Below are 26,892 nucleotides of genomic sequence, written 5' to 3'. Positions count from 1 at the left end.
TCTTAGGAGGCTGAATGAGGAACTAGTGAAGATAGTGGTAGACAAGGAAGAAGTTCTGGCAGCCATTGATTAACTAAATGCTACCAAATCCCTGGCCCAGAATCCATTCACCCAAGAGTTCTTAAGGAGTTCAAGCATGAAATTGCTGATCTTCTCACTTTAATATGCAACTTATCCCTGAAATCAGCCTCCATCCCTGAAGACTAGAAGATGGACAATGTCACACCAATCTTTAAGGTCTAGGAGGGACCCAGGAGATTACAGGCCAGTTATTTTGACATCTGTTCCTGGTAAATTAGTAGAATCTATCATTAAAGATAAAATTATAAAACATGTAGAAAAGCAAGACCTGCTGAGGAAGAGTCAGCATGGCTTTTACAGAGGCAAGTCCTGCCTTACAAACTTACTAGAGTTCTTTGAGGATGTAAACAGGCATGTGCATAAGGGGGAACCACTGGACATTATCTACTTGGATTTCCGAAAGGCTGTTGACAAAATTCCTCACCAGAGACTATTGAGAAAACTCAGCGATGAAGGAATAAGAGTGGAAGTCCTATGGATTCAAAACTGGTTGAGGAACAGGAAGCAAAGGGTGGGTGTAAATGGGAAGTTCTCACAATGGAGAGCTGTAGGGAGTGGTGTACCCCAAGGATCCATTTTGGAACCAGTGGTCTTTAACCTATTCGTAAATGACCTGGAAGTGGGGCGGGGGGTTAGCGTGGTGGCCAAGTTTGCGGATTATACCAAATTATGTAGGGTGGTGAAAACCAAAAAGGATTGCGTAGAGCTTCAAGTGGACCTTTATAAATTAGGTGAGTGGGCTAAGAAATGGCAGATGCAGTTAAATGTAGCAAAATGTAAAGTGATGGGGCAAAAAAATCCAAGCTTCACATACATGCTACAGGGGTCAGTGTTATCAGTCACAGACCAGGAAAGGGATTCGAGCGACTTAGTTGATAATTCCATGGGAATGTCAACTCAATGCATGGCAGCTGTGAAAAAAGCAAACTCTACGCTGGGGATAATTAGGAAAGGAATTAATAATAAAACTGCAAAGATTGTCATGCCCTTATATAAAGCAGTGGTGCGACCGCACTTGGACCACTGTGTTCAGTTGTGCTCACCACATCTCAAAAAGGATATCGAAGAGATTGAAAAAGTGCAGAGAAGGGCAATGAGGATGGTTGAGGGATTGGAGCACCTTCCTTATGAGGAGAGGCTGCCGTATTTGGGACTCTTTAGTTTGGAGAGGAGATGTCTGAGGGGGGATATGATTGAAGTCTACAAAATTATGCATCGGGTAGAAAATGTTGACAGAGAGACATTTTTCTCTCTCACAATACTAGAACCAGGGGGCATCCATTGAAAATACTGGGGGGAAGAATTAGGACTAATAAAAGGAAACATTTCTTCACGCAACGTGTGATTGGTGTTTGGAATATGCTGCCACAGGAGGTGGTGATGGCCACTAACCTGGATAGCTTTAAAAGGGGCTTGGACAGATTTATGGAGAAGTTGATCTATGGCTACCAATCTTGATCCTCCTTGCTCTGAGATTGCAAATGCCTTAACAGACCAGGTGCTCAGGAGCAGCAGGAGCAGAAGGCTGTTGTTTTCACATCTTGCATATTAGCTCCCAATTGCACCTGGTGGGCCACTGCGAATAGCAGAGTGCTGGACTAGATGGACTCTTGTCTGATCCAGAAGGCTTGTTCTTATGTTCTTATGTTCAGTCCAGGGAGTGACTCACATTTTCAAACCTACCAGGAAAATACAGCAGATGCTACACTCAGCAAAGGACAAGAGAGACCCCCTCACTTCTGCAGGAGTCTATCACACACCCTGCAGCTGTGGAAAGGTCTACATAGGAACCACAAAACGCAGCATCCAGATTCGTATTAAGGAGCACGAATGACACTGTCAGCTTAACCATCCGGAAAAATCTGCAGCTGCAGAACAAAACTGGACATAACATTTTATTTGAAAACACTGAAATTCTGGACAATTCAGAAGGTTACTACGTCAGACTGCACAGGGAGGCCATTGAAATTCACAAACACCAAGACAACTTCAACAGGAAAGAAGAGACTCTGAGAATGAACAAAGCTTGGCTACCAGTACTTAAAAACACCAAAAGCAAACCCCAAGGGCATGCTAAATTCATGGACAATGGACTCCACCCAAACACAAGATTTGCATTCACTAATACTGTTTCTGATGCAGGGAATGCAAATGTGAGTCACTCCCTGGACTGAATGCAAATGTGAATCACACCCTGCGGGGAATGTAAATGTGAATCACACCCTGCAAGGAATGCAAATGTGAATCACTCACTGAACCAAAAAAACCCACTTGCAATACAATACTATCAACCACACCTTTGCATAGCAAGTTACACCCAAACCCTTACTGATTGGTTCCCCACCTGGGGACATGACAGTTTATACCCCTAAAACATTCCCTTCTCACTGGACACAGTGTGTAACAGACTGCCCTCTGTGATACACCTCTGAAGATGCCAGCCACAGACACAGGCAAAACGTTAGGAACCAGATCCACCAGACCATGGCCACACAGCCCAGAAAACCCACCACAACCAGGTTTTATATTGTTATTACCTGCGTTGAGTCCTGAGATATATATATCTTAAATATTTTAAACAAATAGATGGTTGTGTTGGCTTATCATTCCTTTGTTATTTTCATACCTCTGAATGTTTGGATGATGCCTCATGAATGGATATTAACTAGGAGATGAACGCGTGAATGGGCTTTATGGCTGAGTAGGGAACAGAATCCAGGCCTCCCAGTTCATCTATCTAGCTATTATACCACACTGGCTTTTCAAGTGCCTGGCATGTTTATCTGTTTAAATTTTTGTTCCATGTTTTATAATTTACTTTTTGAAATTGTTTTTTCCCCATAAAAATCAGCCTGGAGAAATTCAGCAAAGGAGAAGGTGGTTTCTTGATGATCCCAAAGGCTTGCCAATCTGCTCTGTACACAATCATGCCAACTGGAAACAATAAGAAAAGTTACTGCTCAGTTTGAATGGGCAAAAAAAATGACATATATTTTAAACAAGCGATAAATATACTTCCATGGTGGGTTCTCTGTTCAAACAATGCAAATTTGTTTGCACTTGTATTGAAGTTTTGGTAATACAGCAACCCAAACAAATTTGCATAAAATTATGGAAACCAGAATGGGTGGTAGTGGTCAGAGGACTGGCTTAAGTGCCCTAAACTCCATGGGAAGCAAGAGCAGAAAAAAAGTCACTTAATAAGCAAAAATTTATCAGTACAGAGCAAAGGAATGCAGCTGTGCATACTGTACTGTAATATAGCAGTACCCTTTTACATGTCTTTGAGTGTTGCTGGGCAGACTATTTTTATATTGAAGAATCAAAGGGACAAAGGGGCAAGCGATCGGCAAGGAACAGGAAGAGGCTATTTTGTTTTCATAATTAAAAAGATTTATTTCAGGTTAAAAATTGTATGCTTTTTTACAGTACAAATGTGTACATTTCACTACATATGGCCTGGAAAGAAGCGATTCCACCATTAAAAATTAAAACCTGTTTAACATAGGAAAACAACCCCATCCCATTAAATTCAAGCATTCACTGTTTTATATTCTCAACTGCCATAAAATTCTACATTCCAGCAAATTCAGTGTTCAGTGTTGGGAAGTAAAGCAAGTCGGATGCCCGTGGCAGGCAGTGGGTTATCACCACATATGACAGATATTATCTCCCAAGTGCGTTGTGATAAGAAGGGCACTAAAAACACAGATAATACAAAGTGCTAAAAATGTACACTGAAGCTAGGCCAGGCAACACAGAAAAGCATAAATGGAACCATTGTCTAAATGAATGAGGTGACAGAGGACCAGTGCGTGTAGCCATTGAAAGGGGAAAAGACACGAGAAAGGTTATAGCAGTACTGTCAAACTCACTACAGGGCTACTGGGCCTGATTCTCTACCCACCAATGGCATGCATATATTTATTCACTGAAAAATATCAATTATTTTTTAATATAGCATGAGTTCTTTCTGATGTAGACTGCAACATGGGAAAAATAATTAGAAATCATCACAGCAGCTTAGCAAGTAGTCTGCTCTTGAAAAGTGAAAGATATGTACAATGACAAGAGATATTAAGCCCTATACATACATCAGCCATGTTGTATCCTAAAAACACAATGGAGGCATATACGTGTTACCTTCAGTCTACCAGCAGGGTCTGCAGCAGCAGGGAGAAGTCAGGAGGTGCACCCAGGAAAAATCAGTATTCTGGGTTGTTTCGATCCCAAATACTGGTTTAGTACTTGGATCAGGGTTTTTTGGGGGGGGAGGGGCGGGGTGTAGGTTCTTATATAATTCAGCTCCACTATAGATAATATTTATGGGGACCTGGGTAAATGCCACCACAATTGCCATGAAGTTGGTGGTGTCTGTTCACTACATAACCACCAAATGTCAAAAGAATCGGACCTCTTGGGTCCTTGGCCTCAAGCCATCCTCCATAGTTTCCAATGGGGTGGGGAGAGAAATTCCATACTTTCTCCAAGGTTAAGAACACCCAGACACAAGTTCAGGCTAAGCAATCATTGGCCAAAAATGTCCCAATACAAACAGAACCAACAAAAATGTCCTAATACAAACAGAACCAACCAAGCCCAACTGAACCAATAAAGAACCAGGGAATCCTAGCAGAACCATGGGATAATGTGACGAGCCTAACACAACCAATGTTAAACCAGAGAATCCAAGCCAAACTATTTAATAAAAAGCACTATCACAAACCCATCAATATCAAACCAGTGAATCATAGCCAATTTTGAACCAGAGAATCAAATGCAGACCAATGACCAAAGAACACAATGTTGCCAAACTAATGTCAAAGCACAGAATTCAACCCAAATCAACCTGGAAAGTTGATACCAAACCCTGGCAAGAACAGAAAGTATGGTCCAAACTGACTTATGCCACCCTGTCGGGTTATGCAAGTCAGAGGTCCATGCTGGGGGTATACTTGGGCTGAAGGCCTGGTTGAAGCTGACAAAGGTTGGCTCCACCCTCAGGAACGCCTCAGCCATGCTAGCATCCACATTTAGGCTGCAGCAGCTCTGTGGGCAGTAGGGTCTTCTGGGTTGGGTGCCATGGTGCCCACTCACCTCTGTGTTTGCCCTCCCCACTGGCATACATCAGTGGGGTAGCCCTACACTGGTTCCAGGAGCTGCTTTCCACCCTCCCTCTGGATTGGGCTGCCCAACACCCAGTTCAGGCACTGAGTTATCATTATTATTGTGTTGAGGAGTGATCTACCAGCCCTTTGCAAAGGCTACTTTGCTATATGACATATAATGTAATTGTCAGGGTCACAGATCTACGAAACTACGACTCCCATGATCCAACAGTCCCCGCTGAGACTCCCTGGCAGGAAAACGGAGCAATGAGCAACCATTGTCCTTATTCAAATGGACTATATATACTGGAACTGAGGGCACGAATCTTCAGTTCCAGCACCCTGTAGTTAGGGCGACACATATCAATAAAGTTCGTTCCTTTTTTATAGTCGACTTTGAGTGTGTTCAGCCTTACAGTAATATTTTTAATGTCAACAAAATCAATCCCAGTACTTCTTATTCAACACCTCTACATAACCTAGTTTGCCCTGTTTTTGTGCCAGGTAAAGTTACAAAGGTAACTGAACTAGATTTCTTACAGGTTTACTTATTAAAGACATATGTGACATGACATTTTTGTGAACTAGAGCCCATTTCTTCAAATGTAAAAAGCATACCTTATACTGGTAGAGCAAATATAAAATTGAAATGTGATATGTGACAGAGAAAATTTTTGAGAGGAGCAGATTGTGTGAATGGAATAGATGTGGGGGGCATTTTTTGGCAAGGCACAGTTTATCTGGAAAGAGCAAGGAAAACTGCCCTTTTTCTTTTACACAATTATGATGGCTTTTATTGTTGCAAAGGTCCTGCCCTGATCACTGTGCTTACAATATTTAACAGTAATTTGAATATTGGATGATCCATTCTCCCACTTGCCAAAAGGGTTGCAACATTACTGATGAAGCAACAGAAATAGTTATAATCTTTTTGTGGTTTACATCTGTGGTTAGACTTATACTCATACTCCGCCTTTCTCCCTCATCAAGACCCAAAATTGCATTGTTCTCTTGTCTTCCATGCTGTCTTCACAACAAACCTGTCAGTTAGGTCTGGCTGAGAGTGTGTCACCCATAGTGGCGGAGCTACCAGGGGATGGGGGGCACCACGCACTGGGTGCACTGCCACGCACGGGTCACGTGAGGGGGTTAAAAATTCCCCAGACCCCTCCCCCTTTTCCCTACACACTTACTTTAGCAAACTGAGCAGGCTGGAGAACAGGCCTGCCTGTTCTGGTGGGAACTACATTTCCCAGGGTCTCCTCATAAGGACCCATTCCTGAAGCCTCGGATTGAGACCTTCTGAAAAGGCAATAATGAACATTTGATCAGGCCAGTCATTTCCCAGGATCTCCTGGGAAATGTAGTTGTCACACAGGAAGGCCTGTACTCCAGCCTCCTCAGTTTGCTAACGTAAGTGTGTGTGGGGATGTCACAGGGCGGGCGCCGTGGGGGGGGGAATCACCCCCTCGCGACACTCCCCCCACACTTACTTTAGCAAACCAAGCAGGCTGGAGAACAGGCCTGCCAGTTCCCTTCCAGGCTGTAAAGGACCTGGTGGGAACTACATTTCCCAGGAGACCCTGGAAAATGTAGTTCCCACCAGAACAGGCAGGCCTGTTCTCCAGCCTGCTCGGTTTGCTAAAGTAAGTGTGAGTGTGTGTGTGTGAGTGAGGTGCCACAGGGGGTGCCGCGGAAGGGGGGGGCAGGCAGAGTGTGCACCGGGCACACCCTGGCCCAGCTATGCCTCTGGTCACCCAGGACCTTCCGTGGTGGATTGGGGATCTGAGTATAAGACACATGCCAGGTTGCTTAAAAGGTCTCTTATTACCTGTTGCCAGCATGATGATAGCCTGGTTCACATTATTCTGACTCCCTTCATTTTAGGCACTGCAACTTCCATCATCATTCTGGAGCTGATCGCCAATTTTCAGCCATGTAGCATTTTCTGAGAGGTATCCCTTTGCTTCCATTGCAATAGCACAGTGTTTGTGTGCCAAAATAACCTGGGCCTGGATATTCTGAAGCCTTTCATTTTTTGGTCCTGGAACATCCATAATCATCCTGAAGCCAGTGGCCAGTTTTAAGTCTCCTAGCTTTATTTGCTGATGACTTCTCTCTGCCAGAAATGGACAGATGGGCAGATATTTCTTTTATTACTTTAGATTTACAGTAACAACAAACCGAGTGATTTGTTTTTGTTCTATTTGCTTTGGATCAGGGTCACATGAGGAGGCAGGTGGAATCGTTGTCTGGGGGCCCATGGTGGCTCTTGGCAGCCCTGTCCACTGTTGTGCAACAAAGTAGCACATTAAAATGGCCCATAAGCAAAAGGGCTGCTTAGCTCAGCCTAGGCCAGCAGTGAGGGCATTAATTTGCAAAAGCTCTCCCATTTCTACTTCCTGCTGTGTCTAAGGCAAGTGGTCTTAGGCTGTCAGTGGTGTTCTGGGCTGTCAGTGTCCCTCTAGAGCAGACCTGGGCATTATACGGCCCGGGGGCCACATCTGGCCCGCCGGATGACCCTGACTGGCCCCCCTGCCTTGCCGGGGAGCGATTTTCCTTTGAAAGCCCCGCAGAAGCTGGTTGCCTTGGCTGCTGGCTTCTGTGGGCTTCTGCTTTCGCCGTCGCCTCAGCTCAGCCTTGCTTAGAGATGCGAGTCTTTTGAAAGCCCCGCGAGAAGCCGGGCAACCAAGGCAACCAGCTTCTGCCAGGAGACTTTCAAAAAAAGCACCACAGTCAGTGAAAAAGTAGGTCAAGGGACTTTAAAGTCTCCCCACTTTTCTTGATTGTCACAGTGGACAACTATGCAGGTAAGTGTTAAGCTTCCTGTGGATTCTTTGTGCCAAATAGTGTTGTATGTAGAACTGTTGCCACTCGATTCCAAGTTGATCTGTGCAACCTGTCTGTCACTTATGCAGCCCCTATTGCCATGCAGAATTGAGTTCAGCCTCCCTTTGGCCCGGCCCCTCCACAATATTTTTTTCTTGTTTCTTGGATGCGGCCCCATGGCTGAAAAATAATTCGCTCCACCCCCCTGCTCTTAAGAGCAATGGCCCACTGGAAACTTCTCAGTTAAATTAAAGGGCCAATCTACCCCTTGCAATAATTCCATGTAGATTTCAAGCTTGCTAGACTATGTCACTTCTAAGTAGAAAAATGACCACATTTTACCATTGAATACATGTGAAATAACACAGCAGGGACACTAATATTCTTCAGAAGTTGACTAGTTTGGGGTTAATAAATTCCTTGTGCCAACAAAGAAAGATCCTGTAATGGATGTCGTTCTTCAGGACAGACTCTGAGATCTTGAGAAGCTTCCATCCTGTCACAGTGCAACTTCACATTATACCTGGATTATTTATTTTGCTTGAAGCAGCTCCAGGGGACAGAGGGAAGCCACTCAGTTCAGGGAAGCAGTGGGGAGGCTTCTGGTAGCATTCACTTCCAGTGTGTGTTTTCTGAGTCTAAACTGCTCCTCTCTAACTGCTGTTTGCTTTGTAATAGAAATTGTGCAAACACTTGTAATACCTATATTTCCCTCCAGTGCTAGGGTTGCCAACTCCAACCTGGAAAATTCCTGCAGTTTTCAGGGCACTGCCTGTGGAGGAAGGGAACTGAGGAGGGATTTCATGTAGGATCTATGGTATACCCTATTTGCCTCCCCCCCCCCCGCTGCCATTTTCTCCTGAGAAACTGAACTCTGCAGTATGTAGACCAGGGGTAGGGAACCTGCGGCTCTCCAGATGTTCAGGAACTACAATTCCCATCAGCCCCTACCAGCATGGCCAATTGGCCATGCTGACAGAGGCTGATGGGAATTGTAGTTCCTGAACATCTGGAGAGCCGCAGGTTCCCTACCCCTGATGTAGACCAATTATAATTCTTAGAGAACTTTATGCCCCACCTAGAGAATGGCAGCCCTACCGCTATACAAAGAAACAGCTTATTTGTGTGTGAGTAAGTGTGTTGGGGGGTTATCAGGAAAAACAGCAGGAGGAGAAAAGGCTAAATAATTCTACCCCATAGCCCTTCGTTGATCAAATTGGCTCCCTTACTGTGGCTGTATATAATAAAAAACAATTTAATTAAGAATTGGGAGATTAATCCTGTAACATAATGAGCACTTTGGCCCTTAGCTTCCTGGTATTTCAACATTTCTAAAGATTACCAGTTAAGGAAAAATCTGATTCAGAGATGGTGAAAGAAGCAGATAGGGAGAGTTTGAAGACTATGTGTGTGTGTGTGTGTGTGTGTGTGTGTGTGTGTGTGAGAGAGAGAGAGAGAGAGAGAGAGAGAGAGAGAGAGAGAGAGTAAGTATTAGTGTGTGAAAATACACACACACACACAAAACCAGCAAAATAAATTAAAAGGAATGGGAATGGCCTCCAGAGAACTCTCCCCCACCCGGGTGTCCACTCAGCTGAGAGATATTCAACATCACCCTACTCTGTTAGTTACTGAATATTTTATACTCTAGCTACAAACGCTCCATTTGTATTCTGTTTCTCTCTTTCGTCATATCTATTATAAACGAGCAGTGTCTGGGAACTCTCCCAGGGAAGATTTGCCTGGATGGCTATGGATATTTTATAGTCAAATTGTAGAGAGTAAACTAGCTTTCTGAGTTGTGCAGCACAGAATGGGAAAAGAAAAAGGTAATAAACTGGTTATTAAAAAAATAAATTCGAGTCAGATTTTACATGGTCTCTTTTCATAATGTTGTAGGACTTGACAGCACCATGTCGATGTTTTGTGTGAACCTCAACAAGGGACACCAGAAAATTTGCCTCTTATACTGTGATGATGCTAGAAAAAGAATATAAGTAGTTGGCTTGCAAGGCCATATATCTCTGCAAGCACTTCGCCTGGAAAGGTTGCATGGAATGGATATACTTCTCAATATTTCAAGTGGCTAATTAGATGTGGAAACTTTGTTCTCTGAGGAGCTGCATCAGCTGGCCCCAGGAGCTCTCTCATTGAAGGGAATATAGCAGTGGTGGCGAACCTATGGCACGGGTGCCAGAGGTGGCACTCAGAGCCCTCTCTGTGGGCACATGCAAACAGAGTGTCCCCCCTCCCCCCCACACACACATCTAGCCTGGCCTGGGCCATTGGGCTCTATTATTAGCATTAAACCTAAGACCTAGTTTTGGGGAAGCAGTGTAGGTAACCCTGTTAAGCGCTGTTAGTTTGCACATCCTTAAATGACTCAGTCAATATATACAAATTATTTTCTAAGTCCTCAGATGGCTTCTTGGAACACAGAACTAAACTCTAAAACTCAGATGGCTTCTTGGAACACAGAACTAAACTCTAAAACAAAGTACACTCTAAGTGCTATAATAACTTTTAAAATCACCTGCAATGTGACAAAAAACTTTTCCAGTAGCCTTTTGCTTCTACCTTGTGCTACGAGCCTGTAGTAACTTAGATTTTGGCCAACTTTAGTAACTTAGATTTAGACCACTGTACTCCCAAATCAGCAAAACAGACCATTCTAATTCAGACTCCCTGGCCTGAAAATTGTTCTGGAAATCTGTTCCAGAACTAGCAGTACTTCTGCTTGCTGCAGCAGCCTGTTCGCTTCCAGCTTAAGAAGGTAATTAATTTATTATGATTCTGGTGGGTTTTCTCAGAGGCGTACCTAGGCAAACTGGAGCCCTGGGGAAAACCTGTGTTTGATGCCCCCCCATGGGCGCCCACCCTCCCCCACCGTGACCAAACAATTTTTTTCCCACCAGGTCGTTTCAAAGTCACCATCACATTATAGAACATGCCCCAACTCACAAATCTGAACACAGCAATGGGCCATGCCACACAGCAGAAATAATTTTTGGAAAACATTTTCAAAATGCTTTCAAAATGTTTTATTACTACTATGAAAACATTTTATGGTGTTGTATCCAGTCCCCCCAATTGGGGGAAACAGCATCACTTTCAATGGTATTTAAACTGGGGTCCCCAGATTCTCCTTTTAAGGTGGATTTAAAAGGAGAATCTAAGCTCCCTAATTTAAACAAGTGATGCTGGAATCCACCCCCAAACAGCATCATTTTCAATGGTGTTTAAGCTAGGGAGCCCAGATTCTCCTTTTAAATCCACCTTAAAGGGAGAATCTGGGACCCCCAGTTTAAACAACATTGAAAATGATGCTGTTTTGAGGTGGATTCTCCCCCACCCTGAAACAGCATCCCTTTCAATGTTAAAACTGGGGACCTCAGATTCTCCATGCCGAAGGGGGTGGATTTAACAACAACAACAACAACAACAACAACAACAACAACAACAACAACAACAACAACAACCTTTATTAGGCATTGAGAGAATAAAAGAAAAAAGAAAACAAGCATTGGCAGGAAGGGAGTGGATTTAAAAAGAAAATCTGGGGAAATTTAAGGGGTGCCTGTTGTCAGGGGTGCAATTATTAAGATAGCAGCACCAAAATTTCAGAATATCTTTGTGAGACCCTACTGATGATACCACCCAGGTTTGGTGAAGTTTGGTTCAGGGGGTCCAAAGTTATGGACCCTCAAAGATGTAGCCCCCATCTCCTATTAGCTCCCATTGGAAACAATGGGGGATTGGGGCACTCCCTTTGGGAGTCCATAACTTTGGACTCCCTAAACCAAACTTCCTCCTGGAAGCCTGGGTCGCTATCATCAGGAGAGTCTCGAAAAATCCTGAAATTTTGATGCTGCCCAACTCAGAACCTAGCCCCTACAGGTAAAATGGAAAAAACACTGAAAATACAAAATCCCCCACAAACAAACCTGCAATTTTGTCGCCCACCACAGGGTGGCGCTCTGGGCAGCTGCCCACTTTGCCCAATGGGAGGAATGCCTCTGGGTTTTCCGGGCTGTGTGGCCGTGGTCTGGTGGATCTTGTTCCTAACATTTCGCCTGCATCTGTGGCTGGCATCTTCAGAGGTGTATCACAGAGGGAAGTCTGTTACAATTTATTATGGCTTTTACACAATAGAGTCCACTTTATCAGATGCAATTTTTTTAACAGATGGGTTTCACTTTTTGAGATGTTTTAGTTTTTGCTTCAAAACTGTTCTATGAATATCATTTTAGGCTTTCCACGCTGTTTTTATGGTGTTTTTGTGCTGGCTTAGTTTAATGGCTGATTGCAGATATTTCTGTGCTATTTTCATGATTTTATTGTATTGTTTTGCTTTGTGGATGCATCAAGCAGGTGTCTAGAGAGGCGCTCAGGGTATACATTTTCTAATTAAAAACTTCTTTTGGTAAAGTGGGCTTTCATTTTCAAAGGCTTATGTCCCAATTAATCTCTTAAGTCTTTCAGGTTTCACATGAAGCTCTTGTTTTGTATTTGCTTGCTTCCAAAACGCTCCAATGTTTTTAGGCAAAGAGGTATTGCACAGACACTGTAAGCCTGCAATATGCTCTATCATTCTGTGGAAATGGACTCTATGAGAGGTGCAATTTCAGAATTTTTTGCTAGTACCTAAAATACAGACACAAATTTAGGGTCTTCAAATATAGTATGATAGTAAGATATAGCAATTTTATAACAGAGTACGCTTGAATCCATTTAGCACAGGATAATTGCAGCCATTGCTTAAGCATGTGAAATTACTGCCACAAATCTCTCACTTATCACCTCAGTCAATTATTGAACAGGGGGAAGGCTGAGAAAAAAAATCACAATTTCACTTCTGGACATCCTGACATAGATTACTGAGAACAGCCTTTATTTTGGTTAGATGCTTCTGCAAATGATATGGGGGCAAGAAAGATTAAAAAGAGAAGTTATAAGTACTGTAGAAAAGCTTTAAAAAGGATGTGAGAAGGGGAAAAACAAATTTGGACTTTAGGATGGACATGTTAGTGGCCCTTGTTGCAAGGATCTGAATTTAAATGGCTAAAAATAACCTTTTTTGCCCTTTCTGATTTTCAATGTGATTTGTAGATGATTCAAAGTGCATTCACTCTGTCCTTAGAACCCACCCTGGGAAATCTTAAGAACATTAAAACTGAACAATTCAGTCACCTTGAAGGAATTACAGCCCTTCAGTAATGTTAAGACAGGAGCAGAGGATGAAGAAATCTGTCTAACTGACCAGTTCTTAAGGGGTCTTGAAGTTGGGGAATGCACATGAGAACAGGAGGATTTGGGGGGGTCAGAAGAGTCACAGAATGTTTCACTTGGTTTGGGTTAGTTAAAATTGAAGTTAAATAAGCTATCAGTCCCAAAATTTCTCAAGACATCAAATTTTCAACATTTAGCACTCCCGAGAAATGTTTCAACCATGAGGGTGAATGACCTTCTCCCTAATTAACTTGTGATAATATTCCCTCATAAAAACATGCTGTCCATTCTGTACTAAGTAAAAATCTCTCTCTCTCTCTCTCTCTCTCTCTCTCTCTCTCTCTCTCTCTGCCATAGTCTACATTAATTAGACATTTTTTTTTCTAGAGCTAGAGAGGCCTTTCCAAAATATTGGGAAAATAGCCACTCAGAGTTAGAGTTGATTTAGGGAGTAGCCAAGGAGAAGCCAAAATTAGTTAGGTAAAGTGAAACAACAAAGGAAAAAACACTGCATATAGTGCTGGTTCTAGTTTATATTAGATAAATATTGCAGGCATTTATGATATAATGTAATGTGAGACCAATGTAATCTCTTGTTGTCTCTGAGACCATACAGAATCAATCCACCCACTAACATCCTTCAATATTTTCCCAGTGTGTTGTTAACAGGGACTTTTTTCTTGTTTTCTTTGTTCTGGCCATGTGCTTGCTCCAGGCTTCTGAGAGGTGGGGCTTGCTGAGAGGTGACTTGGACCCTGGTCTTTGTGAAGAGGTCGCCAATTTCATTGTGGAGATAGTTGAGAGTTCTCAGTAGAACGTACTTGTGCTCCCCGTGGGGCCTTTTTATCTATCATGTATTCATGCATTTGCTCCTGATTTATGTATTTGTTTCTGACTATGCCAATAAAGGTTTATGTATGTATGTATGTATGTATGTATGTATGTATGTATGTATGTATGTATGTATGTATGTATGTATGCATGTGAGCAAGTAGTTACATTCACCTTCAGAAGGGGAAATTTCTCAAAGATGAGGGGGATAATGCACAGGAAGCTGAAAGGGAAAATCAAGAGAGTCAAAACTGTCCAAGATGCTTGGAGGTTATTTAAAAACACAGTAATAAAAGCTCATCTGGAAGGCAGTACCCAGTCCAAAAGAAAGTCACCATGGTTAACAAGGGAGGTTGAGGAAATTATCAGAAATAAAGATATCTTTTAGAAAATGGAAGTCCAGCTCAACTGAAGAATGAAGATGATGAAGAATAAAGGACAGAACACAAATGGTGGCAAAAGAAAAGCAAGTTAGCTGTAAGGCAGGCAAAAAAGAATTATGAGGAATGCATGGCTTCGAACATCAAGACCAGCAACAAATAGTTCTTCAAGTACATGAAAAGTAGGAAGCCAGCTAGGAAAGCGGTAGGCTCATTAGATGATGAAGGAACGAAAGGTGTGCTAAAGGATGACAGGGAGATCGCAGAGAAGCTGAATGAATTCTTTGCATCTGTCTTCACCCAAGAAGAGGTGCACCTGAACCAAGCTTCTTAGGAGGCGAATGAGGAACTAGTGAAGATAGTGGTAGACAAGGAAGAAGTTCTGGCAGCCATTGATTAACTAAATGCTACCAAATCCCTGGCCCAGAATCCATTCACCCAAGAGTTCTTAAGGAGTTCAAGCATGAAATTGCTGATCTTCTCACTTTAATATGCAACTTATCCCTGAAATCAGCCTCCATCCCTGAAGACTAGAAGATGGACAATGTCACACCAATCTTTAAGAAAGGGTCTAGGGGGACCCAGGGGAGGATTAAGCTAGGCCCAGTCATTTTGACATCCTGTTCCTAGGTAAGAAAATTATTAGTAGAATCTATAATTAAAAGATAAAATTATAAGAAAACATGTAGAGAAAGCAGAGACCACTGCTGAGGAAGGGGTCAGCATGGAAACTTTTTTGCAGAGGCAAGTCCTGCCTTACAAACTTACTAGAGTTCTTTGAGGATGTAAACAGACATGTGGACAAGGGGGGAACCAGTGGACATTGTCTACTTGGATTTCCAAAAGGCTTTTGACAAAGTTCTTCAACAGAGACTATTGAGAAAACTCAGCAATGAAGGAATAAGAGGGGAAGTCCTCCTATGGATTCAAAACTGGTTGAGAAACAGGAAGCAAAGGGTGGGTGTAAATGGCAAATTCTCACAATGGAGAGATGTAGGGAGTGGTGTCCCCCAAGTTCCATTTTGGGACCAGTGCTCTTTAACCTATTCATAAATGACCTGGAAGTGGGGTGGGTGGGTAGCGTGGTGGCCAAGTTTGCAGATGATACCAAATTATGTAGGGTGGTGAGAACCACAAAGGATTGCGAAGAGCTCCAAGTGGACCTTGATAAATTAGGTGAGTGGGCTAAGAAATGGCAAATGCAGTTCAATGTAGCAAAATGTAAAGTAATGCACATAGGGACAAAAAAAAATCAAAACTTCACATACACGCTACAGGGGTCAGTGCTATCAGTCACAGACCAGGAAAGGGATTTGGATGTCTTAGTTGATAGTTCCATGGGAATGTCAACTCAATGCATGGCAGCTGTGAAAAAAGCAAACTCTATGCTGGGGATATTAAGGAAAGGAACTGATAATAAAACTGCAAAGATTGTCACAAAGGCATATCGGAGGAAAATGATGCCTGGATAAAAATTGTCTCCAGGAGCCCCCTTGTATGTGGAGGCAAGTCTCTGCCCCCCACCCTGGCTGCCACACACCTCCTGGCTTCTGGCTCCCAGCCAGCAGCTGACAGCCCCTTCTTCCCTCCCTTCTGGAGAGGCCAGAAGCAACTGCCATCCCTCGGCCTCCGAAAGCTGCTTTCATAAGCACTGTGCCCGGGGGTGGGGCTCAGAGGGGTGGGGTCACACCCCACCCCACTCCTGGGGGCATGGCCATGCCTCCTGAAGCCCTGCTCCCACCCTCAGTACTTATAAAAACAGGTCTTAGAGGCTGGGGGACGGCAGTCACTTCTGGCCTCCTCAGAGTGGAGAGCAAAAAGGACTGCCAGCTGCTGGCTGGGAGCCAGGGACAGTGAGAGGGGGCAGCGGGGGCGGCAGCTGGGCACCCTCGACCCTGCCCATGTTGATGATGACATGGCAGGTTCAAGTGCACCAGAAGATGACAGCTGTCTTCCTGGTCACATGGGGGGCCAATTTTGTGCCCCTCATGTGACCAGATTAGTGCTGCCCAGGGAAAAGGGTACCCCTCATCCCTAGGCAAATATGCCAATGGATTGTCATGCTCTTATATAAAGCAGTGGTATGACTGCACTTGGAGTACTGTGTTCAGTTCTGGTCGCCACATCTCAAAAAGGATATCAAAGAGATAGAAAAAGTGCAGAGAAGGGCAACGAGGATTATTGAGGGACTGGAGCACCTTCCTTATGAGGAGAGGCTGCAGCGTTTGGGAATCTTAATTTCGAGAGGAGACATTTGAGGGAGGAGATGATTAAAGTCTATAAAATTACGCATGGGGTAGAAAATGTCGACAGAGAGAAATTTTTCTCTCTTTCCCATGATACTAGAACCTGGGGGCATACATTGAAAATGCTGGGGGGGAAGAATTAGGACTAATAAAAGGAAACATTTCTTCATGCAATGTGAGACTGGTGTTTGGAATATGCTGCCACAGGAGCTGGTGATAGCTACTAACTTGGACAGCTTTAAAAGGGGCTTGGACAGATTTATGGAGGGGAAGTTGATCTATGGCTACCAATCTTGATCCTCCTTGATCTGAGATTGCAAATGCCTTAGCAGACCAGGTGCTCAGGAGCAGCAGGAGCAGAAGGTCATTGCTTTCACATCCTGCATGTGAGCTCCCAAAGACATCTGGTGGGCCGCTGCAAGTAGCAGAGTGCTGGACTAGAGGAACTATGGTCTGATCCAGCAGGCTCTTTCTTATGTTCTTATCCATACAGTTCACAAAAATTAACTCTGCATGGCAAATCAGAGTTCTTCTTAGTGAGAACAAGGTCTATATTGACCAAAGGATAGAATACTGAATCTTGGGAATTGGCTTGCACTGGTCTGGCTGAGCCATAGAACTCCGTGGGTCTTACCAGTGTGGCACAGTGGTTAAGAGCAGGAGGACTCTAATCTAAAGGACTTGGTTTGTTTCCCCATCCCTCCACATGAGTGTAGGATTCTTATCTGGTGAACCAGATTTGCATCCACACTCCTACATTCCAGCTGGGTGTCCCTGAGCTAGTTTGTTCAGAACTCTCTCAGCCCCACCTACCTCACATGGTGTCTGTTGCAGGGAGAGGAAGGGAAATATAAGCCACCTTACAGGAGAGAAAACGAGCGTATAAATCCAAACTCTTCTTATACTAAGGTTTATTCATTTTCTTCACCCTCAGAGGAAGAAATTGAACAGGACCAGCATCTAGCATGATCAGAGATCTAACATACTGAAGTACAGAAAGATGTTAATTAACACCATTTACCAGCCCTGTTTACCAACAAGCAGACATACTCCTGACTGATTTCTCAGTCAGGCTTCAGTCCAGCAGGTGATTAATAACTTGGTAGGCTTTAGAAAGAGTACATTTATTATTCAAATTAATGAAATTATAATCAAGAGGTGACAAATTAGCAATTGCTCCTTGACTGAATGTGGAAACTCATTAGGCATTTCTGTGGCATTTTGCAGAGTACTATGGCTTCATCTCAACAGTCACAGACAGGAGGTGAAGAAAGAGAGGGAGGGAAATGCCCTTCCGAATGACTTTATCTGATAGAATAAATCCCTTCTTTGCCCATTTTTTTTGCTGTCTTCCTGGGTCTTGCTTACTCTCCTTTAATGAAATTAGCAACTAGAGAGACCACAATGATACTTGTATTACCCATGACTGAAATATTCATTCTGACCTCTCTCTAAACCGGACCCCACAGATATCCTCTAAAAATACTTTCCTCCCCCCCCCCCCCAAATCACACCACATCATCTCAATAAAAGATGCAAAAATGTAAGATGATTCCCTAAATTTTCCTAGACTATTGAAACAAAAATTATAACAAGAATCAGACAGTAATAGAAACATTTTGTCCAGAATCTCGCCTCTAAAGTAGAAACCAATGGCTGTCATGTACTTATGATAACAGGAGATTTCATTTTAAAAATACCCAAACAAAAATCAGGTTTCTAGAACCCATGGCAGTATAAAATATATTGCAAAATAGACACTTTTTTTTAAAAAAAGAAATGTTTAGAAATCACAGGCTGTCTGCTTGGCTGCATCCCAATCTTTGTGTGGTGTTGTAATGGAGAAAAAGGTGGGTGCTTTCTATACTTTCAGTTCTGTACGACAGCCCTGAATGGAGTGTGTGCATAGGGGGCTGGTGGTTCTCCTATGAGAAACAAGATTTTTAGCCCATGATGCAGCACCTCAGCTTTTTTCTCACATTGCAACATGAACAGAATTGTTTGCTAAAACAAAATTTCAGTGCCCAAAATGATGAACCACACCACTGACTATCCCGACTAGAAGACTGTTCCCTCTGATACATGGCAAAATCAAGCAATCCTAAACTCCAGCATACTCCTCCCTATCCCACCCTTTATTGCCATCATGTTTACTTACCAATATGCTTCCCATACATGTGGTAGTAGTAAGAGACACAGAATTTGGCAGTGATATTGTACACTGGGCTGATTAACCTGGCTTTGTCTCCTTTCACCCGAGGCTTGGAGGCTTCAATGAACATGTAATAGCCTAAAAATCAATGACACAAAGGTGGGGGGAAAGCAACACACCGTCACATTCTTTTCCATATCACTGGGATGGTAAAATATAAGTTTGATGAGAACTGAAGAAGAAGAAGAAGAGTTTGGATTTATATCCCCCCTTTCTCTCCTGTAGGAGACTCAAAGGGGCTTACAATCTCCTTGCCTTTCCCCCCTCCCAACAAACACCCTGTGAGGTAGATGGAGCTGAGAGAGCTCCGAGAAGCTGTGACTAGCCCAAGGTCACCCAGCTGGCATGTGTAGGAGTGTACAGGCTAATCTGAATTCCCCAGATAAGCCTCCACAGCTCAGGCAGCAGAGCTGGGAATCAAACCCGGTTCCTCCAGATTAGATACACGAGCTCTTAGCCTCCTGCGCCACTGCTGGCATTTAGATAGGGTAGGTCTTTAACAGGGACCTTTTGGATGTTGAACTGGAAGCTATTATGATGGTTAAAAGGTTGGATTTGTGCTATGGAACTTTTGCTGCATGACCCTGGATCAGTCTCACAATCCTACCCTACCCTACCTTAAAGGGTTGCTGTGAGGATAAAACAGGAGAGGAGAATGATGTAAGCCACATTGGGTCACCATTGAGGTAAAAGGTGGGATATAAAGAAATAAAATAAAATAATAAAACAAATAAACATCTTGTGGTGACTTCCACCAACTCCTAGAAAACCACTTATTTGAGCCAGGAATAACATCATCAACCCACAACTTTTTTCCTGCTTTGCCCAATATGTGTACTTTAGTGTGCTGCAGACTCCTTATAGTCCTTGGCAGAAGGGATGTGTCCAGGAATACAAAAATAATGGTGCACAAACTTCCCTGAAAGACAGTTTGCTTATCACTGCAAACCTTTTCCTGCAATCTACAGCTGCAGAAGAATGTTGGGCTACTGCAAAATCCTCTTTGTGGGGCTGCCTTTGAAGTTAGTCCCCAAATATCAACTGATGCAAAAAGCAGCTGCTAGAAGATTAACTGGGGGTGGGGTTTGCTGCAACAAGCACATGAGAGCCAATGTTGAGAAAACTCAGCAATGAAGGAATAAGAGGGGAAGTCCTCCTATGGATTAAAAACTGGTTGAGAAACAGGAAACAAAGAGTGGGTGTAAATGGGAAGTTCTCACAATGGAGAGATGTCGGGAGTGGTGTCCCCCAAGGATCCGTTTTGGGACCAGTGCTCTTTAACCTATTCATAAATGACCTGGAAGTAGGGGTGGGTAGCGTGGTGGCCAAGTTTGCAGATGATACCAAATTATGTAGGGTGGTGAGAACCACAAAGGATTGCAAAGAGCTCCAAGCGGACCTTGATAAATTAGGTGAGTGGGCTCAGAAATGGCAAATGCAGTTCAATGTAGCAAAATGTAAAGTGATGCACATAGGGGCAAAAAATCCAAACTTCACATACACGCTACAGGGGTCAGTGCTATCAGTCACAGACCAGGAAAGGGATTTAGGCCTCTTAGTTGATAATTCCATGGGAATGTCAACTCAATGCATGGCAGCTGTGAAAAAGGCAAACTCTATGCTGGGGATCATTAGAAAAGGAATTGATAATAAAACTGCAAAGATTGTCATGCCCTTATATAAAGCAGTGGTGCGACCGCACTTGGAGTACTGTGTCCAGTTCTGGTCGCCACATCTCAAAAAGGATATTGAGGAGATAGAAAAAGTGCAGAGAAGGGCAACAAGGATGATTGAGGGACTGGAGCACCTTCCCTATGAGGAGAGGCTGCAGCGTTTGGGACTCTTTAGTTTGGAGAGGAGGCGGCTGAGGGGGGATATGATTGAAGTCTACAAAATTATGCATGGGGTAGAAAATGTTGACAGAGAGAAATTTTTCTCTCTTTCTCACAATACTAGAACCAGGGGACATTCATTGAAAATGCTGGGGGGGAAGAATTAGGACTAATAAAAGGAAACACTTCTTCACGCAACGTGTGATTGGTGTTTGGAATATGCTGCCACAGGAGGTGGTGATGGCCACTAACCTGGATAGCTTTAAAAAGGGCTTGGACAGATTTATGGAGGAGAAGTCGATTTATGGCTACCAATCTTGATCCTCTTTGATCTGAGATTGCAAATGCCTTAACAGACCAGGTGATCGGGAGCAACAGCCGCAGAAGGCCATTGCTTTCACATTCTGCATGTGAGCTCCCAAAGGCACCTGGTGGGCCACTGCGAGTAGCAGAGAGCTGGACTAGATGGACTTTGGTCTGATCCAGCTGGCTTGTTCTTATGTTCTTATGTTCTAATGTAATATAGTGGGCAGATGTGTTGGTCTGAAGCAACAGAAACAGGACAGTGTCCAGTGGCCCTTTCAAGACCAACCAAGTTTTATTCTCAGTGTAAGCTTTCATGTGCATGCACACTTCTTCAGAAGTGGTTAGAGTGTCAGAGTAGGATCAGGGACTGCCAGACTAAGACTCCCCCCCCCCCCCACACACACCTTCTGTCATAGAAGTTCATTGGATGACGTTGGGCCAGTCACACACTTGGGCTACCCTACCTCTCAGAGTTGTTGTAAAGATAAAATGGAGGAGAAAAGATGGATGTAAGCTGTTTTTGAATCCTAATGGGGGAGAAAGGCAGATGAAGTAAATAATAAATAAATGAAGTAAATAATAAATAAAATAAGTAACATTTTATTGCCATCCCATATGTCTCTGGGTTCAACAAAAAATGCTGTTTTAATCTTTAAAGCTCTTGACAGTTTGGGGTCCAAAGAACCTAGGGTTCCTTGGTATGCTTTGGGGAATGGGAAGGGAATTACCAGAAGCAGGGGGAGGATTAGGATAGTGATCTGACTTTCAGCATGCACCAGAAGTGATATTGTCATGTCACTGGCAATGTGGGGATGCGCTGACATTTGGGAAAAAACTCTATGGTAGAAGTTGATCAAATACCAGAGAGTCCTGTATCACTAGTGTTGCAATTACATAAATTCCAGTGTGTACTGTAAGTAACATTGCTGTCTTGATGGCAATGCTGGGCCAGATGTCCCATTGTTGCCAGAAAGTACCCCTATCAGCCAGCTGATTAGTGGAGGGGAGAGGACTCCAGAGTAGAAGATTCCCCACTCCTGTCAAGCCTAAAAGAGCCTGAAGGATCACCACACATTCACAATCTGTGTTTTGAGATCAGTCAAGGAGGAGGGGTGCTATGGGAACCCACTTTCACATAGATTTGTTTGGTTGTGATTTATGTGAAGGCTTCTTGAAAGTTGTTCCCTGGAAACTCCATGTAGTCTCCACAGCACAGGCCTTCTGACACTATCTAAAATTTTGCTTGTTTCAGAAGGCCTTCAAGTAGACTTGTTTTATCCCTGACTTTTATTGTTTTTTAAAGTGCTTCCAGTTTTATATGCTGTCAGTTTTATTGTGGTTCTATGATTTCATTGCATTTTATCTCATTCTAAGCCACCTTGGGCATATTTATAATAGAAAGGTGACTTATAAATTGGCCAAATATATAAATTGGATGAAGTCTAGATACCACTCTCTGTTCATTCAGAGCAACCACAAGCCCCAATAGAACAGGCAAACAACCTATCTGGGAACAGATAGGTAGGGGTTCAGCAGGTTACTTCAGTTTCTCTGACTGACTATCTTAGCTTCCCCAATCTTCTGATATCCACTGTCCTTTTAGCTTCTCTATTGCTTCCAGTGGTTGCTAGTGCCACAGTCCTTTATGTATTATTTACTTTTGTGCGTGTGTAGCCAGGTCTGAATTTCCTGGTATCTCTGCTAACAACTTGAGCTGTTCCAGACAACTCAGGTCAGGCCTGATTCACATACAGGCATGCACTGAAGAAGTCCTTGGAGTCTAGTTAGTTTTCCCACATCATACCGTTTATCTCCTGGCAAGAGGTTCATCTCAACAGTGTTTCAAAGTTCATTTTATAGCACACAAGAGAAAATACCGCTACAGAATTTTGACTCACTTTTACCTTTTATTAAAACTTAAGAACGTAATTATTTACACTTTTAACATTGACTAACTTGAGAGAGTATAATACTATCCATTGATTTTACATTGTTAGTTAAAGGAAAGCGATTACTTGACCCAGTTCATTATTTCTTACCAAAAGTAATCAGGTTACAGGCAAAGAAGACATTGCAGATCAATTGAGTTTCCAATATTTATGGGTTTTTTTGAAAATTATCTTCCAACAATAACTAGATGTCCCAGCTGATAAGGGCATACATTCTTGGCTCACTAATTATTTTACAACTTCAAATACCATACAAAGATATCTATACTGAAATATCTGTTTAAATTATGTAGAAACCTATGTTAGTTCATTCTTGCCACTTTTTAATTACAACAAATAATATCAAGATTAAGAATTACTTGTTTTTTATATGTATCTGTTGGACTGTAACCAACAAACCTGCTAGTTGAACTATATCTTCACTTCAATATTTAGTTGGACATTTTTGCCATTCTCAGGTACTACACGTAACTGGGCCCAGCCATATATTGTATATAATGACATACTATCTCTGATTTGTCAGAGGCTATATTAGATTGTTACTCCTTTGTTCTTTGTCCCTTTCCAAGCCTATTTTATTCTGGATCTCTGGACTACCCTATCTGGCATGTTTAGTTGAGAGACCAGACCAGATCTGATTATGGGCTTCAGAAGATTCCACTGGCTTTAATCAGAACTGGCAAGTATTCTCCTGTACTTCTGCTTAGATTCGTGACAGAACACGGAACAGGAAGTTGGACCTGGAGTAGGAGGTTAAGGAGGCAGACTGAGAAGCCCTGAAGTTTAACATTGCTTTCCATAGCATAATATCTAATCAGAAGCTGCATGGAATATATCCCAGCAGATACTGGCACAGTGGGCTGGAAATTTCAGTGAGCTCCGGCTTTGATTTCAGGCCAGCGATTTCAGAACATGAAACATGGTTTTTCACTTGCTTTTCTCCTCTGTGACTTCAAAGCGAGCATCAATGGAACAAGGACATTTGGCAGCAGGCAATTAGCCAGTAACAAGGACTAATGCTCTCCTGATTCCCCTAAACAAAGCTGTGGGAGTTTTAATTGGGTATTTAATACGAATAAGAAACATGCAAATTAACTGCCTGTTCCCCATGCCCAATGCACAGCAGATGTGAGTACACAGAAAGCCAATCTATTTCATCCCCAGGTCCCAAGGCGGCACATGAAATATAGAGAGCTAAACTAATCTTGGAGAGGGCTTGGCAAAATCAAGATGCAATGGTTCCTTGCCTTCTTCAAGGTCTTCTTTATGAGATTTAAAGGTGCTGAGAAAGGGGCAGAGGATGAAACTTGAGGGTATTTGGACCCAACAGATACACCTTCAGTCATGGAAATGAGAGGCTGAAGGACTTGTCTGTGCAGAAGATGAAAACCTGGGATGAACTGAAGTAAACAAACTTCAGTAAGTAAACAAACAGGGAGGAAATGAGCAAATCAGATTAGGGCTTATTACTGGAACCAGTGACGTAGCTATAGATTTTTTATGGGGTGGGTTCGGGGAGCGGGGCCACACCTCCCCAAGTGCTGCCCCTGGCCTCAGTGCTTATAAAAGCAGCTCTCTGAGGTCAGGGACAGCAGACTCCCCTGTCCCACCAGTCACAACCAGCTGGGCTCCCAGCCGGCAGTCCCTTCTGCTCTGCCCTCCCCTCCCCTCCCGGCAGAGGCGTAGCTAGGGAAAATAGAGCCTGGTGCAAAATCTGGGAACACCCCCCATTACCTACGTCCTTGACTGGAACCTCTTCCCAGGTCAATACAGCGTGCTGAATGTAAGACATTTTCCACATGGGTTATTTGCCTGAACTTGGATGTTGTTGGGAAGTAGATTTTTGCTTCTCTTGTTCACAACATTTATTTATTTATTTATTTATCTGTTTGATTTGTTCACCATCCTTCCCTGGAAGGCCCAGGATGGTTTCCAACAATCACAACAATACATAAAACAGCAATAAATAATTTAAAACCTCAACACAACAATATTATTTGAATCTAAAATATCTCAAAGAGGATTCTCACAGGGTCTCACGTTCACTAACCCCTGGGTCCCATGTTAACCAATTTAGTACATATGCAACCCAATCAGAGGGGAAAAACTGAAGGGGGAAGCCTGAACAGAAAAACTTGACAGGGTCTTTTCATGGGAAAGATTGCAGAAAGGCGTGGATAGCTGCCATAAAGTGGGGAAGTCTAGACTGTCCCACTTCTACTCATATGGCAGTCATTTCCCCTGCTCCTGTCCTCTGCAGCAGCCAGTTCTCTCCCCTCTGGTCACTGGGGGCTTTTTTGTTTTTAAATTGGCAATTGAATATAATTACAACAATCTATGCATCCAATTCTTGGAATTTCCAGTTTGCATTAAAAATTAAATCTCCAGCAGGGCTGCCAGTTCCAGCTTGGGAAATGCCTGGAGATTTGGGGGCAGTGTTTGGGGAGAGTGGAGTTTGAGGAGGAGAGGGAGTCAGTTCAGCAGGGTATAGTACTATAGAGCCCTTCAGTTTTCTCCAGGGAAACTGGAGAAAAAGCCTTAGTAGCATGGAGGTTGGGAAATGGCTACTGCTGGGGGATTGGGCAGGGAATCTGTGGAAACCATGGGGAAAGGTGCCATGTGCAAACCCCCTTGCTGTTGTGCTGTATCAGCAACTGCAGCAACAACGAGGACATCACCCTAACCTAAAAAACACCAAAGTAAGGATGCCATTCTCCCACACTTTCCTGCCATCAGTCAACTTGCTGGCATGAAGAAAAAGGGAGGGAAATTACATGTGTGTGGGGGGGGGGGGCAGGCAATGCACTGACATTCTCCATGCATCTGGAAGTGATGCCAGCATTTTGCCAGGGGAAGTCTGGATAGCTACAAGTAAGTTCCACCCCACCCCCACCCTAACCAGGCAGTTCTACACCAACGTGACATAAGAAACATGTATTCCCAGGTTCTCTAACCAAGGCCTCCGCTTTTTACTTTTCTTCCCCTCTGTCTTCTTCCAAGAGTATTGCTGGGAGAGCCTAAAGAGAGTATAGGGGATTAAACCTTCATAACATGGAAAGCTTGAGGCCTACATACCTTCTTGTGTGCCACTGAGATCCACTGTTGGGCCTGTGTTGGCAGTGCGTTTGGGATCATAGGTAAGACTGCTCTGTCGAATCCAGTCAAAGTTGTCTGTTGTGTCCTGTGTGTAGCCACAGATCTTCTCATCCTCAAAGTGGCAGATGTTATCTGGAGACAAGAAAAGAGGCTGATAAGTTGCTGTTTGCTAAACTTCTTTATTTAATGGAGTAGTCAACAGGCAAAAATAATTGCTCTGAAACATTTATACTACTGAGGGGATTCTCATTCAAGAAGACAAACAGCTGCTTTCAACACAAGGAAATAACCTAGAAGAAAGCTTCAAAAATAACTGGAATTTTTTTTAAAGTAATGAATAAATGTGGGAGAGAGTGAAAATTCTGTATATCCTTGACGAATTCTCAGTCTGTGTGCAGATGTGCTGACACACTGTGATCTTATGGTATGGCTGATGTGACCAATTAAAGTACACATGTAGATTTCCACAAACAAGAAGCTTTATAGCATTCCATCAACATGAACTGCTAAAATCTATACACACACAAAGTTGCTGCCAGTCATGGACCCATATTATGTATTCATATTTTTAAGAAGTGAAGAGTAGAAACCCACAAGGATGTCCATGGTTTTCATTCTCCAGTTCTGCAGCAGCAAAGTCATGACTGTCTTTAGAAAGCCTACAATATAGATTAGCTGGAGACTAAATGGGAACATGCATTCCCTAGGTTTTTGAGTCTTCAATACTCCCCAGTCAAAAATTGCCAAAGTTGCATTGGAAAGGCAGAGAGCATATGTATGTGCACGTGCTTTA

General features: G+C 43.1%; 1 protein-coding gene across 6 annotated transcripts in view; it reads right to left on the bottom strand.

Annotated features, from left to right (window-relative positions):
• Positions 1-26,892, bottom strand: part of MDGA1 (MAM domain containing glycosylphosphatidylinositol anchor 1) — a 380,713-nt gene that overhangs the window by 46,599 nt on the left and 307,222 nt on the right. For 4 of the 6 annotated variants that reach the window (XR_007246342.1, XM_048518953.1, XM_048519046.1 and 1 more), the window contains exons 13-14: positions 26,079-26,231; positions 18,863-18,994 (exon numbers count right to left, since the gene is read on the bottom strand). Coding sequence is in view for 4 of the 6 variants with exons in the window: in XM_048518953.1 (XP_048374910.1) it covers positions 18,863-18,994; positions 26,079-26,231 (285 nt within the window). In the remaining 2 variants the exon portion in view is untranslated. The remainder of the gene's footprint in view (positions 1-18,862; positions 18,995-26,078; positions 26,232-26,892) is intronic. The other 2 variants (XR_007246345.1, XM_048519137.1) reach the window with 1 other exon arrangement.

The sequence above is a fragment of the Sphaerodactylus townsendi genome, linkage group LG01, assembly GCF_021028975.2.
Source record: "Sphaerodactylus townsendi isolate TG3544 linkage group LG01, MPM_Stown_v2.3, whole genome shotgun sequence".
NCBI classification, from domain to species: domain Eukaryota; kingdom Metazoa; phylum Chordata; class Lepidosauria; order Squamata; family Sphaerodactylidae; genus Sphaerodactylus; species Sphaerodactylus townsendi.
The sequence above is the reverse complement of the archived record's forward strand: the minus strand, read 5'-3'. Positions and strand labels throughout refer to the sequence as shown.